This window comes from Cheilinus undulatus, linkage group 20 (assembly GCF_018320785.1).
Source record: "Cheilinus undulatus linkage group 20, ASM1832078v1, whole genome shotgun sequence".
Lineage (NCBI taxonomy): Eukaryota > Metazoa > Chordata > Actinopteri > Labriformes > Labridae > Cheilinus > Cheilinus undulatus.
The window spans coordinates 8000933-8018292 of NC_054884.1; the positions used below are offsets into that span (position 1 = coordinate 8000933).

A 17360-nucleotide genomic window follows, 5' to 3' on the forward strand; every position below is an offset into this window, starting at 1 on the left:
ATTTAAGTTCACAATTTGACAACATCAAAAATTCAGATTTTTTTAAATTTACAAGACAAAGATAAACTATTACCAATAACTGCAAACAAACTCCAACACTCTCTCTTAATGTTTTTTTTAATGCCACTTTTGTTTTTTAATACTGAGGTTGTTAAATGATCAATTTTCCTTCATTTGAGTGTGGGCTATCAGAAAGTGCAGAAACTTAGGGATCTTAAGTCATATTTTAACCAAAAGAGAGAGTACTGTCTAAATTTCACAAATAGCTGGCGATCAATTGCAACTGGTGTGGAGTGAGGGAAACCCTCACCACTTTTACTCACTTTTCCAATAATTGCCGATGTGTTTGGGAAATTAGACGGTGAGCAGGAGTGTGCCTGCAATTTCTGTTATCATGGTCTCAGTCAGATATCATTTTCATTATATTCTATGAATAAAATGCTTCTCAGATAAAATAAGATATTTAAATGAACTGAACATATAACTAAAGTTATTGCTTATTGCGATGAACATAGTATTTAATGGTTATTTTAGTAACCTTGCAGAACAGTTTTACAGTAATAGTCAATATGTCTATTCTTGTAATCTTTTTGTAAACTTCCTTTGTTTGGACTACATTGCAGAAAAGAAACACAAGCAGAGTAAAAGGGTGTTGGTCATGGACAACAGATCATGGCCAATAGGTGACGCTATTGCGTTACTTTTCTTTCTAAAAGCGGTGACAGATGCTTCTGCCTCTGCCGCCCCACTTCCATGACACAATTACAAAAAAGAAACTGCAGAGGCACAACTAAAAGACAAACCTGAAAAAATAAAGAAACACAGCACAGCCATCACAGTGCTCCCAGAACTTTGAGAAAAATCACCAATTTGAACGACCCGGTTCTGATTCGAGCAAACTGAATGGGGAAACTAAAATGTCATGTGACTTTTTCTATCCAATCACAGCCTCTCCACACACTGTTGCCACACTACCAGGAAGTAAACAATCACCTGACTTTTCTCAGTGTACCTAGCTGTAATTTTATGGCAGCTCGTTAATTTCGGTATCGCTTTTCATGCATCTAGTCGGCAGTCGTTAACTTCATTTGTATTCAACCTGACGGTAGACGTTTCCCGTTGCACAATGGCCAGCTCGTTTCCCAGTGCACCGGAGCTCGTAGTGGAGGCTCGCCGTGTGTATGCGCAAATGTTCGAGGGAGAGGCTCCACAGGTGGCGGTGTGTGCTCCTGGAAGAGTCAACCTGATAGGGGAGCACACAGACTACAACCAAGGATTTGTTCTTCCAATGGTAAAACCACTACTGCTTAAGCTTTAACCTCCTGAGACCGGAGCTATTGTTAAGGATGCATTTTTAATTTCTCCCACTTATGGTGGCTCAGTAAGACCTGATAAGTTTAAAGTCTCTGTAAAGTGATAAGAAAATATATTTGTTTCAGGTTTGTCATTTGACAGGCCTCTGTGTTGTGAACCACCAGGCCAAATTTCGGTCATGAAAAACGTCTTTAGGCTTACAAAATTAAGGGTCAAAATCATGAAAAATCAGACAGTAAAATCTGCTCTAGGATGATGATGCGTATCGGTTGAATGAGCTGAAGCCACACCCACTCACAAGAAATACAACTTCTGATAGGGACAGAGCATATAGACAGAAGTTGGGTATTCAATTTACTGTTTTCTGGCACAATCTCTCTCTGTTATGATGCTTTCAATGACCTGTGGGCCACTGCGCTGATAGATTTGGGAAATTTACCAGTAGATGTCAGTAGATTTTAGTAGAAAAAAAATGCCTGAAACTTTCCAATACAATACCCCCAAACAAGTTTCCCAAATTCGGATGACAGTGCCAAAAAATTCAGAGCAACTTTCCCCCAATGCTTCCAATGAAACTCCAAAACATACAAACATGTCCCAAGATTTCTATGAAAATACTTGAAAATTTCAAGGCAAATTCTCCAAAATATCCAAACAAATCCCCTTTAATCTTCCTGAAACTTCATAAAAATCTCATGGTTCTTAGGAGGATACGTAGGTAAAAGGTGAATGAGTATGTAATCAAATGAAATGTCATTAAAAAATATGTCAGTTTAAAGTTGGTTTGCATGTTGTCCTGGATCGTGACCATGACAGCTGGACTATTGATTATTTTCAGGAGTCACTCCTACATGAACTGCTCACAAAGAGTGAACAGTTTATGTAGGAAATTAAAGTAATCTGGAGAAAATAAAATGTAAAATTGTGAATGAGTCGGATTCTTATGGTCTATTCTTTTGCTTTTGAATAAGATAGGGGAAGACAGATGGAAACTTAATAAATAACAGTGATCTGAGAATAGGACCCTAGAAAAGCCACATATTACACTGAATTTATTTGATGCAGAGTCTCCAATGGAAGAAAAAAACATTTCCTCTGCTGTTTGGTTTGGAGGGCATAAAGTTTTCATCAAGGAGACTGAAATGTAATTCAGTTTTCATCAGATGTTCAAAACCCTTGATACTTTTCTACTGTGGATAAATCCATCAAAACACAGCAATTCTTTAGCTCATCTGCCTCTCAGCCATAGAAAACAAGGTTTGCAGGTTTGGCTCAGTGCATTAGAATTCACAAGTTTGATTTGGCACCGGATTAAGACAAGGAGGACAAATATTCTGACTAAAGGTAAATATTAAAATGCTGTTTCGTTTTTTGTGGATGAAATTGGACGAAAATGTTTTTAAGTTCTTGTTGATTAAAACTAGACTAGAAAGGGTAGAAATGACTTAGATGTGACTAAAACTATAACATTTGAATTTTAAAACTAAGAAAAAAATGAGAAATAGCTGTCAAAATTAACACTGCATCAGGAGCAGAGAGTGTTAAGATAAATAGAAGTGGTCCGAGAACAGAGCCATGGTGAACACCACACATTACACTGCCTTTTTTAGACTAAATAAGAAAGTCTTTTTTTGTCCAAGATGGGTGTTTGCAGCAGCTATACACATCATTGAAAAAACTTAAGTACATACACATTATACAATAATCCCATTGATTTTTCATAAATAGGCAGTTAGATTTAATACACTATTCCATCACTTTAAAATATTCTGTATGTGTATTGGCAGTAGTGCCTACAGCTTATTTAAAAACCCAACAGCTGATGGAACTAATGACCTCAGGTATTTGCTTTATTTTGTGTGAAGTAAGGGAAAAAAACGTTTCCTCAGCTGTTTTGTGGGCATCTCCACTTTAATTGCAGAGCCACTGACAAACCCTTCAAGTCCATGAGGACCATGAGGAATAGATCATGTGTCTTTATGTTTGATGATCCAGGCGCTTCCCTTGGTGACTGTGGTGGTAGGGAGTCAAACATCTGGCCAGGATGTTACCATAGTAACAGCGACAGGGGATGCTGACGAGCCACACAGGGTGAACTTCAGCCTGCCGAGTGATGGATCACCACTGTCTCCAGGGTTACCCAGCTGGGCAAACTATGTGAAGGGGGTTATACAAAATTTTAGAGGTACAGAAAACTAATCTTTGTATTTACAAACAGATATGATTAGGGATTTCACTGTATTAGGACTGATGTCTGACTGTCAAACAAAAAATATTAAATTGAAAAGATTATATGAATAGCTAACTTAGAGAGTGGAAGTTGGCCACAATATTAGGGATGATTTGCAATTTTAGCTAATGTTACATAACAAAGTTTTCTGCATAGGTATTTAATACAAGATGTTACTGAAAAGTTAAATTATTGCTGCTTTAACGGCATAACCAGAGATTATCGTGCTATTTGTTCATTTGAAGAAGTTGATCATGGCCTGCTGCAGTGAATGCTTTGCGGTCTTGTTTGCACACCACAGGGTACTTCTGGATATAATGAGTCCTTTCTCTGTGTCTGGGTTTCTGCAGCTTCTCCTCTCCCAGGTTTCAGGGCGGTTATAGCCAGCAGTGTCCCCCTGGGAGGAGGTCTGTCCAGCTCTGCTTCCCTGGAGGTGGCCTTCTACACATTCCTGCAGCAACTCAAGCCAGGTGAGAAACTGAGGGGGGATTCACACCTCTGGGTTTACAGGGGATTGTAAAGTTAATCATCATGAGCATGGACGAGTCTCTGCTGATGCAGGACAGAACAAAATCAATTGTGCATATTGACATTGTCTGTAGATTCTGTGGCAGCAACTGGACCTGTATGATGAGTTTATGTTGGTTTACAATGTAAAAACATTAATGTTGACATTGATTTCTAAAGAACTTGCTATACGCTTAATAGGGAGTTCATAGTTATCTGAATGCCTGCCCGCAGTAACTTTATTAAGCAGTATAGAAAATTAAAGATGCAACCCATCGGGATGCATCATGATATTATATTGAATTGTCGACAGGGTAATTGTTTGATGCAGAGTTAATAATTATTGACTCGTTCTACAGCCAGAGAGGCTACAGTCAGACATATCTGACTATACCAGGGCTTAGGTGGCTTAATGGTTAGGTCCTGCCTGATGTACAGAGGCGAGACTCCTCCAAGCAGGCAACCTGTTTCTTTACTTGACCTGAGGCTCCTTTTCAGCATGTCATTCCCCACTCTCTCCCTAATTTTCTTTGGTATTCACTGTCCAGCTAAAATAAAGACATAGAGCCAAAACAAATCTTCAAAGACATTGTGAAAAAAAAAAAAAAAAAAACAACAACAATTTTGAACAGCCCCCAGGTAAAAAGAATAATCTCTTCATTTACAAAATCTGCCACAGGTAATGCTCAGGATGCACTGTATTTTATCTCATTTGTACGTTTTATAAATTGTAACTCTGAATCTAAACCAGTCAATGATTCTTTTTTTATAACAACAGAAATACTAAGCCTTCTGTGTAATACCTCTTTTTACACAGTTTAACACTCTTATCATTTATTTCTTAAAACTGCCTACTGCGTCTGTTGTACTTATATTTCTTATTTTAGTCACACTTCTGTTCATATTCCTTTACTTCACACTGCTGTAGATTAACAAAGTATTTCTGTCTCTGATTTGTCTCATCTCCACAGATGATGGAGACAAGGTTTCTAAGGCTCTGGCTTGTCAGAAGGCTGAACATACTCATGCTGGTGTTCCCTGTGGCATCATGGACCAGTTTGTGTCTGTTCTGGGAAGGAAGGAGCATGCTCTGCTGATTGACTGCAGGTAACGAAAACAATCAAAGAAAGAATATCAATCAGTGAGTCTCAGCTTTTTACTACTATGAGAAAGATGGTTAGACTTTTAGTACATTCATGTAAGAAACTATCAATTTTAACCAGACTCTTAATCAAAGTTGTCATTGGTAAGAATTTTTCAAGTCCATAGTGCGACTTCTTAATTAAGAAAATACATACAGAGCTGTGAAAAAGTGAATGCCCCCTGAACCTAATAACTGTTTGGCCAACCTTGGTGGCAACACCTTAAAGCAAGCATTTGTGATAACTGGCAGTGAGTCTTTCACATCACTGTGGAGGAATTTTGGCCCACTCTTCTTTCCAGAATTGTTTTAGTTTAGCAGTTGGAGGGCTTTGTACATGAACTGCTTTTTTAAAGTCCCACCACAGCATCTCAATTGGATTACAGTCCAGACATTGACTAGACCACTCCAAAACTTTTATTTTGTTTTTTAATCCATTCAGAGGTGGACTTGCTGGTGTGTTTTAGATCATTATCCAGCTGCATAACCCAAGTGTACTTGAGCTTGAAGTCATGATCTGATGATCGGATGTTCTCCTTCAGGATTTTCCTATCAAGAGCAGAATTCCTTGTTTCACCAACCACAGCAAGTCATCCAGGTCCTGAAGCAGCAAAGCAGCCCCCGACCATCACACTACCACCACCATGTTTGACTGTTCGTCTGATGTCCTTTTTTGAAATGCTGTGTTAGTTTTACTCCAGGTGTAACAGGACACACAGCACACCTTCCAAAAAGTTCAACTTTTGTCTCATCAGTCCACAGAAATTTTCCCTAAAGTCTTGGGGATCACCAAAATGTTTTTAGTGGAATGTGTTTAGTTCTTTTTTATCAGCAGTGGTTTTGGCTGTATCTCTCCCATGGATGCCGTTTTTGCCCAGTCTCTGTCTTATTGTTGATTCATGGCCTCTGACCTTAACTGGGTCAAGTGAGGCCTGCAGGTCTTTAGATGTTGTTCTGGGTTCTTTTTGGACCTCCTGTGTTAGATGCTGATGCGCTCATGGAGTAGGCCAGCCACTCCTGGGAATGTTCACTGCTGTTTAAGTTTTCTCCATTTGTGGATAATGGCTCTCACCATGGTTTGCTGGAGTCCCAAAACCTTGGAAATAGCTTTGTAACCATGTCCAGGAATTTGCCTACTATTTGTGATAATTAGGAAAATATTATTTACCCAGTATTTCCAGCCATTGCTTATTGCTATAGTTTTGAAACAAGTATCGACATTTTATGAGTGTAAACAGCCTTACATGACAAATCATGCTTTCCTTCTGATTTTGCTCAGGTCACTGGAGGCCACCCCCGTCCCTCTGATGCACCCTGGCCTGGCCATTCTCATCACCAACTCTAATGTCAAACACTCTCTGGCTGGCAGTGAGTACCCTGTGAGACGCAGACAGTGTGAGGACGCTGCCTCCATCCTGGGGAAAGACAGTCTCAGAGATGCTACCATGAAAAGCCTGGAGGGTATAAGTTATAGAAGTCTGATATCATGACAGCCCTATCCTGTTACCTTGACACATTTTAAGTTATTGCAGTTTAATGCATTATATTTTTAATTAGATAACATCACAATTTTGGTGTGCAGTTCAAATCTTCAGCACGATTTTTCCTCTTTCCTTTCAGGTGCGAAGGACAGACTGGACGATGTGACTTATCGCAGAGCTCGTCATGTGATTGAAGAGATTGAGAGAACTGTCCAGGCTGCTGAAGCTCTGAAGAAAGGAGCCTACAAAGAGTTTGGGAAGCTGATGGTGGAGAGCCACAACTCCCTGAGGTAGAGTTACAGCACCTGCACCACACCTTTTTGATTTACGTGGAGTTGCTGTTTTAACCTGATGTCTTTGTGACAGAGATCTCTATGAGGTGAGCTGCACAGAGCTGGATGAGCTGGTGTCTGCAGCCATGGAGGTGGAGGGTGTATTCGGCAGCCGGATGACCGGTGGAGGATTTGGTGGATGCACTGTGACGCTCCTGCAGGGTGACGCCATTGACAAGACGATACTCCATATACAGGTTAAAGCACGAACACTTCATTATTAAAAAAAAAAAAAAAAAAAAAGGATTCACTAAAGCTGCATTTACACCAGATGGTTCAGTTTGATTTAGTACAGTTTGGTACGGTTCAGTACAGTAAAACCTAGAATATTTTGCATTTCCACAAACACCCATACCTATATGACTTATTTTTTTATTTCAAGTTGGATTGCACCATTTTTTCTTAACCATGTCTCATCATCATTCGTTAAACAGTCAAGTTGTTTGCTGTTTTTCACCCTCCAGTTTTTCTTCTTGCTATGGCCTTTCTCTTCTGATCGTATATTTTCTTTGTTTACACACGAACATGAGCCACCCTCAACTTCAAGGATGCATGCGCACAGCACACTCCCACCTCTTCTGCACCTCTTCTCACTTCTTTCTTGTTTTTTCAACTGGCAGAGGGAGGTTTTGCTATGGTCTTTTGACTGAGTTGCACAGGCTCAGTTTTGTCTGCCTACAAGTATATTTTGCACGAACGAAATGCACCACAAATATGTTTTTTGTTAGGCTACTGAATATGTTAGCTGTCATACTAATGGGCATAATCTACCCCTCAGTCTATCCTCCTAATATTAGCTCTTTCAGACATGTGATCTTTCTCCAAAGCAATGTGTGATCATCCCTGTGTAGTTTGGTGATGATTGACTTAAGCACTAAAAAGCTACATGACATTAGTGGTGTATTTTCACTGTAAAAAATGTACAAAATGTAGTTTAGGTTTGGGCCTCGATCACAGCTGCACCCTATGGTGAAAACTCACTATTTGCACACTTTTAAATCTTGAGGTTGTCTAGTATGAGCAAAAAAATTCTGGAGCCAATCAGCTAAAATCCCTCGGATTAGTTTGTTAAAATATGAAACTTTTAAATCCTCCAAAAATGCCAAATTTTGACACTTAGTTGTTTATAGGGTGTTTTCTGTACATTTTAACCGGATTGTTTCAGGAAATGTCCACATCAGCTCAAAACCACTGAAAACTACTGAAGACGCTGTAGTATATATGCCAAGCCTGTAAGTGCGAAGTAACGCTGCCACAGAAATGCACCAAAAGAGAGAAGATTACAGAAAACTTCCCAAAACTTTCTCCTGGTTGCCCTTCTTGTTGTTCTCTGGGGTGGATCTTAGAACATCTGTTCTCCATGCCCATTTGTTGTTGGTGGTGGTGGTAAAGGAGCATAAGATTTGGCTGTAAAAGCCATAATAAGCTCAGTAGCCTATGCAGCAAGAACACAACCCTGTATTCCGCCATTGTTGTTTTGGTTTGACAAGCGCATACGGCTTACGTGGGCTATGCTATGTATGATGTAATCGTTTCAAGAAAGATGCGGTTGGCTGTCCACACTGAGACAAAATGATAAGTGTTTACAGATTTGTTCAGAACGTCCTCCTGGCCTCCCAAAATGCTGTTTCCGTGTGGATGAAATGCCGATACAACAAAAAACTTTTGCGTATACTCCTGAATTTGTCTCCATGTAGACGGGGCCTAGAAAGGATACTCTATTTTGGTCTGTCAACAAATTTAAATTTTAAAAACAATTAACCTCAGGATTTCTGTAATCAATCAAGATCAATCACACCCTTTTAAGCATTTTAAAATTCCACTATTTTGCATTTAAAAAGTTTTTGAGTCATTTTGGATTTTTCTGTGGTCTCCAAGCGCAACTGATTTCTTGTTTGGATACAGACCTGCTTTTTTAGGTAGTTTAATGTGAACTTTATTGTGGAAAAGAGAACTGATCTTGGATTAAAAAAAAGAAATAAAGTGAATGTTTGATATCAAAAGGTTTGGATGACTTCTGACATGTCCACTGAGCTTGCTGTGAGTTTCTTAAAATGAAATGAGACATTAAAGAGCAATGGTGGACTTACTGTATATCACTGTGGCTGCAGAAAGATGCTGACGCAGCTTGATCAAAATGTGCTGAAAGGGGCAATAAATCGTGCAATTAATCTTTTTAATTTTACTACTTTTAATATGTTTTCCTTGTGGATATCTGGAGTCACTTTTACAGACATCTCAAACACACCTTTAAACCATGATGAGGTAACCAAATTAAGCTCCTAATTTCACCACAACACACTGAAAAGACTTGGCCGAGGCGAGAGTTTGTCTAACCAGAAGTAGCCCAGCAACAGTTGCTATGAGAGGGGGGTCAGGGGACCAATCAGAGAGCCAACAAAGGGTCATTTCTCATCCTTTCACTTGCCACAAGTCAGTTTTTCTGTTGTTAAGTTGACAAACTTTTTCTTAGTGTCTGATTCAGTTTTGTGTGAAAACTGTACTTAATGAAAGGAGTTTGAGATGAAAAGCAACTTTATACATTGTTGATTCATTCACAGGAGATAAAAAGCACTTCTCAGTGTTCTGGCTGTCACTTTAAGGGGGGCATTTCAGACAAATTACCCCGTCCCTGGTGTCTTGCTCAGACGGCTCCAATGTGTGTGTGTGAGAGCGATCGGGGGTATGAGCGGAGAATAATAGCGAGCTTCGTGGCGACTGAGACAGAAGTGTCCTGATATTAGCATGCTGGTCTGGTCACTGTGGCTCCGCTGCCTTTCTGCTTTAACACAGTCAGACTTTGGGCCTGCTGTTGGCTGGCACTGAGCTGAACCCTGCTGGAGATACATCAACAAAAACATATTCACAGAAAGTCTGCCTGCATTCACAGGGAGGAAATGCTTGCACTAAGCTAGAGAGAAAGGATCATCTTCCTTCTTAAACTCTGGTTTTATAAATCTCCAGCTTTGGAAACAGACTTGGCACGCTTCCTCGCATCTTTCCCTCCTTGACGGTATCCTGGTTACTACAGCAGCTTTCTAACTGTCAAAGGGAAAAAGTCTTCACAGGACAAAAGAAACACTTGAACCTTCCGCGTCTCTCAGTCCTCAGCATTCCTGACCGGAGCAGAAGGATCCTTGCCTCATAAAAACAACACCAGAGGATCAGCAGATCATCTTAAAGATGCTGAATCTCAACTCACAGGATGACAACAGCAACAGGAACTCTCTGCAGGACCCGGTGTCGCTTAACGTCGGTGGAGAAATTTACACTACAACTCTTGGCACTCTGACTCGCTGTCGAGACTCGATGCTCGGCGCGATGTTCACCGGACAGATCCCTGTGCTGAGAGACAGCAGAGGGAATGTTTTCATCGACCGTGATGGGAAAGTGTTCAGGTACGTCCTGAATTACCTGCGCTCCAGCTCCCTAGACCTGCCGGATGGGTTCTCGGAGCTGGCGCTGTTGAGGAGAGAGGCTGACTTCTTCCAGATCCGCCCCCTGTTGGAGGAGATTCACCAGCACGAGGCTAAAGTTCCTCTCAGCCTCAGAGGAGGGCCACTGGGAGCCATGATCATGGTGAAGGTTGACTCCAAGGTATGTTTTAGAAGTTGAAGCATTGTGTCTGTCAAACCATGAATCATACATGATCTAGTCATAGGAACTGCTTTGGTCTGTAGTGTCACAAATGACTGTTCCAAACTACTAAGGTTAGTACAGGTGCTGATTTGGGTATGTGGCTAGATGGAAGCCTCTCCTCAGTGCAAAACACATAAAAGCTCACCTAGAGATGGCAAAAAACCACATTGTGTTTTCCTCTCTGTTACTCGTATTGAGATAGGCGAGGTGAAAGGAAAGAGGGGATAACAAGGCACCAGGAGTGTCTGACAGAATTATCTCCTTGATTTCCTTTCACTTTCCTTACTAAGCAGAGCTTGCCTGCACAAATCTACCTTTCTCTACAGCTAACAGTTAAGTTCCTGAGTGTAGCTGTGCCCATAATAATCTTTGTCTTCTATTTAAATTCTGTTTCTTCATTTCTAAAACGTATGATAAGTTGGCTCCTCTTCTTCAGAACATGAGGGATAAGAGAAAAAAAAACCCTGTTGATCATCTGTTCTCACACTACATCTTGGTTTACAAGTGCAAACAGCAGTGCAGACTTCAGTGTTTTAACAGATTGATGCTATCTCATATAAAAGCTATTAAACATGTGCATGGATATGCTGGTCAGCTGAATAAATCATCTGCCCTCTTCATTTTAAACTCTAAATTTGTCAGGACCACTTCTATGGGAACATTGACTTTGGATTAAACTTAGCACAAAAATGGAGGAAATTTGTTTTTGGTAGATTATTTCATTGTAACTTCTTGGCAATATATCCTATACCATTGGAAAGCCTGTTTATTTCCCTTTTAAATGGTGCCACATTTGTAAGGATCATGCATTTGTGAGATGAGCAACAGAGTTAAACATGTGGGTTGTGCCCATGAAACATTGCCAGATCTTCTCTGCCAGTGCCAAACAGCTTATTACAGTTTATTTTGCTGTTACTATCGACTCTTTTTTCAAGTTTCTGGTGCCCCCAGTCAGTACCTGGGGGCAATAGGTAGTTCTGATGACTTATTGTCCAGATTCTGTCCACAGTAGTTGGATTGTGAGGTGAAAGCGTGGGGGAGACACAGAGGACACTATGCTGATTGCTGCACCGATAGAGTAACATCTTTTGGTGGAGGCAGTGTGATGATGAGGGGTGGCATCTCCCTCACTGGAGAAACAAGGTTTGTCATCATTGGACGCAATCTCAATGCAGAGAGATACTGAGATAAAATTCTGTATCTACTGGTAATCCCGTATCCCCACAGTCTGGGACCGAACTCTATCCTCCAAGATGACAATGCTCGCCCCACAGAGTGGGGTTTATCAGAGACTACCTCCAGAATTTTGGAGTGTAGAGGATGGTCAGCGGTCCTGACCTCTATCCCATTGATCACTAGTGGGATCAGCTTGGGCGTGCTGTTCGTGCCAGAGTGACCAACACAACCACACTAGTTGACTTGTGATAAATGCTGGTTGAAGAATCCGATGCATCCCAAAGCAGTGTGTAACCAGGCTGGTGACCAGCATGAGGAGGAGGTGCCAGGCTGCTGTGGCTGTGTATGGTTCTTCCACGCACTGATGAGGCTCCTGTTTGTTAAATTGCTAATATTTTCTTGTTTGGCTGTTTGGCATTGGCAGAGAAGATTTGGTAAATTTTTTATGGGTGCAACCCACATACTCAGCTCTGCTGCTCATCCCACAAATGCATGTTCCTTACAAATGTGGCACCATTTAAAAGGAAATAAACAGGCTTCCCAATGGCATAGGATTTATTTCCAAGAAGCAGTGTTACAACAAGAAATACTCCAACAAACACAAATGTCCTTACTTTTTGTGCTGAGTTTAGTTGTCTATTGCAGTGTTTTCCAGCCATTTTTTCTCGGAGCCCCCCTACATGGATCTAAGAAAAGCAGAGCCCCCTCTAGGACCCAAGAGAAAAGAAAAAGTGACACACTGATGCCAAAAATCAACATAGATTTTAATTGTTTCACTGATAAAACCCTAAAAAGGCCTATGCATGCTTTTCCAATAAAAAAAACTTTGTACAAACTACTTAATAATTGCTTTATCATGGTTCAGGTCAATATTTTGAAATTTAATATTTGTAGCCACCCACCCCCCCCCCCCCCACCCACCCACCCCCACCCCCAGGTTCTTTGGCACCCCCCAGGGTCCCGGATCCCAGGTTGGGCACCAACAGTCTATTGTGTGTAAGCTGCTGTTAATTCTTAATGATCTATTTTCCTTAACATTCAAAATAATCCATAATGATAACAAAATACTTTAAAGGATACTCTTATTTGCATCATGACCCACTGAAAAGGGCACTGTGACCCACTTTTGGGTCCCAACCCACCAGTTGAGAAGCACTGCTTTAGGCTAATATTTACAGTAAAAACCTATTATGATTGTAGAAGCATCTGTTTACAGAGACACAGAGAAACTGGTTCTGTGTTTGCTTACTCTCTTAAAATGTGTAGTCATCATTTTCTGCCCTCCTCTTGCAGGTCCGAGTTCTCCACTTTAACTTAAGACATGGACCAGAAAACTATGAGCTCCGCACATGCTCAGTACGAGCCTTCACAGTCGACCTCTTTTGTACCTGGACAGCCTTTCTGACTCTGCTGTGTGAGCACTTCTCCTACAGGACATCTCAGGGTCTCACGAGCCCCCGTCCGTGCAGCCCGAGGCAGAACAGGCTCAAACTGGAGTGGGTGCCGAGACCAGACGACCTCCCACAGGACCAGTATGACAAGCAGCGTTACCGGGGACTTGTTGTGTCTAACATGGCTGAAATTAACCAATCAGATGACATCATGAACAGGCAGTGGAGCCCGTGTGAGATCGCAGACATGCAGGGCTTTGTGGAGGAGCTGCTGAAGGTGTCTCTGGCTGAGGGATTCAAGATCGACCTGGTGACTCCTGATCCAGCTGAAGTTCTTTACTGCACCTCACTGCGGCTGGTCAAGTGTTAAATATCTGGACTGAAACGACAAAAACAAGAGGAAGTGACAAACTGATGGACTCTGGACGGTTCTCTGTAGATGCAGGGTTGCTGAATTTACACTTTCATACAATTCTAGTAAAAATGTTAATGCTGTTTTTTTCACAGTAACAAAATAGTCATTCTAAGCACCCAATATGGGTAATTTCAAGTTTTTTATTAACAAAAATTACAAGCAAACTTCTGCTGTTCCATTTTGAGGTGTAACTCTAAGTATAATTGACATTTGCATGGGTTCAGTAGCTACTGTATGCTGTAGCACAGACAATTGTAGACTTTTATTACATAAAACTAGGGATGTCAGTTCTTGGCGATGAGATTAAGGTTTGAAACTAACAGATTAAATTTTAAAATTGCATTAAATCTTGTGCTACTTTTTCCTTATGGGACTCCGTAGCTTGGAGGCAGCACTATACTACTCACCGCAGCATCATCCTGCTCTTACAGTGATGTAAAATAAGTCCACCACAGCCCCTTGATGTCTCATTTCTCTTTAAAAAAAACCCTCACAGCTCAGTGGAGAGATCAGAAGTCATTTTCCCACATGATATTTCATATTTCACTTTGAAATGAGCCTCTAGCTATTTTAAATGTACTTTTCCATCTGTAGTTAAACTATTGTCATACATTTAGATCTCCCATAAGTTCCTTATTTTCTTTAAATAAAGGTAGGTTTCTATCTGCACAGCAGATAAAGCATCCTTAGCCTTAGACTGGCAGTTTGTCTCAAATTGCATAATACCTCTGTTACCATACTTTTATGTACTACACTTAAATCCAGTATAGAGCACTTAATTGCAGTGGCTATAAAATGTTTTCACCCCCTTTGATGTTTTATCCATCTACTGGTTTTATAAATCAATCATGGTCATTATGATTTGGCTTTTTTGACAAAAAACAAACAAACAAAACCTTTTTTTTATCGAAGTGAAAATAAATCTTCGTCTTAGCCGTACTTCTCTTCAAGCTTGAACAAGATTGTCCTCCAGGAGTTTCCTACATTTTGTGGCATTTATTTTACCCCCACGGCTGGCTGCCCAGAAGCATCACCACAGCACAATGGTGCGAGGATGAGACATATATTTAATTTTTTAACAAATGAAAAAGAATACACAAAAAACCTCTTTGATATTAAAGTGATAACAGATTTCTACAGCTTCAGCAGCTGAGATGGGAGAGACTCTGCATACAAGAACCATTGCATGGGTTCTTAACCAATCAAAGCTTTATGGGAGTGGCAAAGAAAAAGCCACTGTTGAAGAAAACTCAGATTAAATCTAGACTAGAGTTTTCTTTTAGTCTGAGACCAAAATGGTGCTTTTTGGCCATCAGACAAGACGCTATATTTGGAGGACACCAAACACAACACATCACCACAAACACGCCACCCCCATTATGAAACAAGGTGGTGGTAACATCGTGCTGTGGGGATGCTTCTCAGCCCTGGAAGGCTTCTAAAGGTGGAAAGTAAAATAAATGAGGTTAAATATAAGAAATCCTGGAGTCTTATTTAGTCTGCAAGAGAACTACAGCTTGGAAGAAAGTTTATTTTCCAGTAAGACAATGGCATGAAGCATACAGCGAACGATTAACAGAATGGTTTAAAGACAACAAGGAGAATGTTCTGGAGTGGTCAAATCAAGCCCAGACCTCAATCCTGTAGAGAATTTGTTGCTGGACTTGGAAGGGGCTGTTCACACCCAATCCCTGTGCAACCTGACATAGCTTGAGTAGTTTTGCAAAGAAGAATGGAGTTTAATTTCAGTGTCCAGATGTGCAAGCCTGATTGAGACCTATCCACATAGACTCGGTGCTGTGATTGCAGCCAAAGCTGCATCGACTTAAAACCGACTTGAAGGGGGTGGATATATTTGGAGTTACTTATTTTACATTCCATGTTTTTGTTAAATTGGCATTACTTTGTAGAAATCTGCTTTTCAATTTGACTTTAAAGAGGTTTTTTCATCCAAAAAGCCAAATTATATTGACCATGATTGAGCTATAAAATTAATGAAAGACTAAAACAACCAAGGGGTAAATTACTTTTGTAGGCAACTTTAAGATGCCTGATCAAAACAATACAAAAAGGGGTTTCTCTTTCATTGTTCTTTGTAACTCCTCAAATGCTTTCCTGGAGAGGTAGCTGTCTCTGAAAATTTAGTGGGCACATTGAAATTCACTGTCTTGGGAATTAAAATATAGAGGTTAATGTTTCAGGTCTAGTGTTATGATTGTGTGAAGGTGTTGAGGTTTTGAACCTTGAAATGAAACTCAAAGGTTTTAAACACTTCCATGGCATATTGAGGTTTGGGATGTTCTCTGTAGCCATTTATGCTGTCTTTGTTCTTTTTATACACTTTAAATACTATCTGCATCCTCACATTTACATTATTTGACACATTGGTCCACGATATATCAAACTCACCACATTTCCTGGTCGGAGGGCTGCATCCGTTGGCCTTTTGACTGACTTTCAGGGGGGCTGAGATGAGATAAAGATGCAGTGAGTAATTTTAGTCTGGAGGAAGCCGTAGTAGAGGAAGTTTAGTGGAGGAAAAGAAGAGTCTCAGCTGAAGAGGAAAGGTTTCTTGTTTCAGAAACAATCCCAGCGGTACGTTCCTTTTGCTCCCTCTTTGACCTTCCTTTCTAATCTTCAGCCCTTTTAACAGGATATCCAGATCTTCTTATCATTTTAAAGACAAATTTTCTCACACAATACTAGGATTTTGCATAGATTATTACTTGTGGACTGTTCTTGGTATAATTTTGCTTATTTTTTCCTCAACAGAAGACATATCGAGGAACCCCAACTTTCTATGTGACAACTCCTTCAGAGGGAGCTCGAGTCCTCAGCCTGTCCTGATTGTTGTCTATGCGATTCTGGTATATGAGCACAACAAGTTCATTCCTCTCTGTAATATGCCAATTTCCACTACCAAAATAACGTTGCACATACTGGAGCTGATTAAAAAGCATTTTTAATGTAAGAAAAGTGCCTTCGCTGAGTGCTGTTACACGGACTTGAGTATGCTAGTTTGACTGAGGTTTTTGTGTTTGGGAAAGATCCCAGAAACTGATACAAAGCCTGATTCAAATTTGAGAATTAAAAAGATTTCACTGCCTGCAGAACCTGAAGGCCTGTATACACCAAAGGCCCCAGGTATTCTTGCTGTTTGACCTTGTCTTCATGTATATGGCTATGAAGAAGATAAAATTGAAATATCACATTGATGTAAGTATTCAGACCCTTTGCAAAAACACTTGAAATTTTGATCAGGTTCCTTCCATTTCTCTTGATCTCTGACTGGAGTCCACCTGTGGTAAAATCAATTGATCGGACATGACTTGGAAAGGCACACGCCTCTCTACTGAAGGCCTGCTAGCTGACAATGCATATCAGAAGAAAAACCAAGCCATGAGTTCAAAGGAACTGCCTGCAGACCTCGGAGACAGGATTGTTGCTAGACAGATCTGGGGAAGACTACAAAAAAAGTTCTGTTGCACTGAAGGCTCCCAGGCTCTTCATCTCAAATGTAAAAAGTTTGGCACATCCAGGACTCTTCCAAGATCCGGTTGCCCAAACTGAGCAATCAGGGAGAAGGGCCTTACTAAGAGAGGTGACCAAGAACCACATGGTCACTCTGACTGAGCTCCAGAGATCCTGTGTGGAGATGGGACAAAGTTCCAGAAGGACAGCCATCACTGCAGCCCTCCACCGATCTGGGCTTTATGGCAGAGTGGCTACATGGA

General features: G+C 40.7%; 2 protein-coding genes across 2 annotated transcripts; both read left to right on the forward strand.

The window, feature by feature from the left end:
- The first annotated feature begins 973 nt into the window (after positions 1-973).
- galk1 (galactokinase 1) lies at positions 974-16597 on the forward strand. The gene is made up of 8 exons (XM_041816243.1): positions 974-1291; positions 3310-3499; positions 3895-4014; positions 5023-5158; positions 6472-6653; positions 6813-6963; positions 7040-7202; positions 16399-16597. The coding sequence occupies exons 1-8, from the start codon at positions 1127-1129 to the stop codon at positions 16471-16473; spliced, it is 1182 nt and encodes a 393-aa protein (XP_041672177.1). The 5' UTR covers positions 974-1126; the 3' UTR covers positions 16474-16597.
- Positions 9959-14477, forward strand: LOC121528692 (BTB/POZ domain-containing protein KCTD21-like). The gene is made up of 2 exons (XM_041816244.1): positions 9959-10602; positions 13114-14477. Exons 1-2 carry the CDS (start codon positions 10189-10191, stop codon positions 13579-13581), a joined length of 882 nt encoding a protein of 293 aa, XP_041672178.1. The 5' UTR covers positions 9959-10188; the 3' UTR covers positions 13582-14477.
- Positions 16598-17360: the final 763 nt, after the last annotated feature.

Excerpts from the sequence above, each read along its gene's own strand:
- galk1 (XM_041816243.1), top strand. The coding sequence starts at position 1,127 with ATGGCCAGCTCGTTTCCCAGTGCACCGGAGCTCGTAGTGGAGGCTCGC. Across the intron at positions 1,292-3,309 it reads AAGGATTTGTTCTTCCAATG|GCGCTTCCCTTGGTGACTGT; the intron begins GTAAAACCACTA and ends TTGATGATCCAG. Across the intron at positions 5,159-6,471 it reads GCTCTGCTGATTGACTGCAG|GTCACTGGAGGCCACCCCCG; the intron begins GTAACGAAAACA and ends GATTTTGCTCAG.
- LOC121528692 (XM_041816244.1), top strand. The coding sequence starts at position 10,189 with ATGCTGAATCTCAACTCACAGGATGACAACAGCAACAGGAACTCTCTG. Across the intron at positions 10,603-13,113 it reads TGGTGAAGGTTGACTCCAAG|GTCCGAGTTCTCCACTTTAA; the intron begins GTATGTTTTAGA and ends CTCCTCTTGCAG.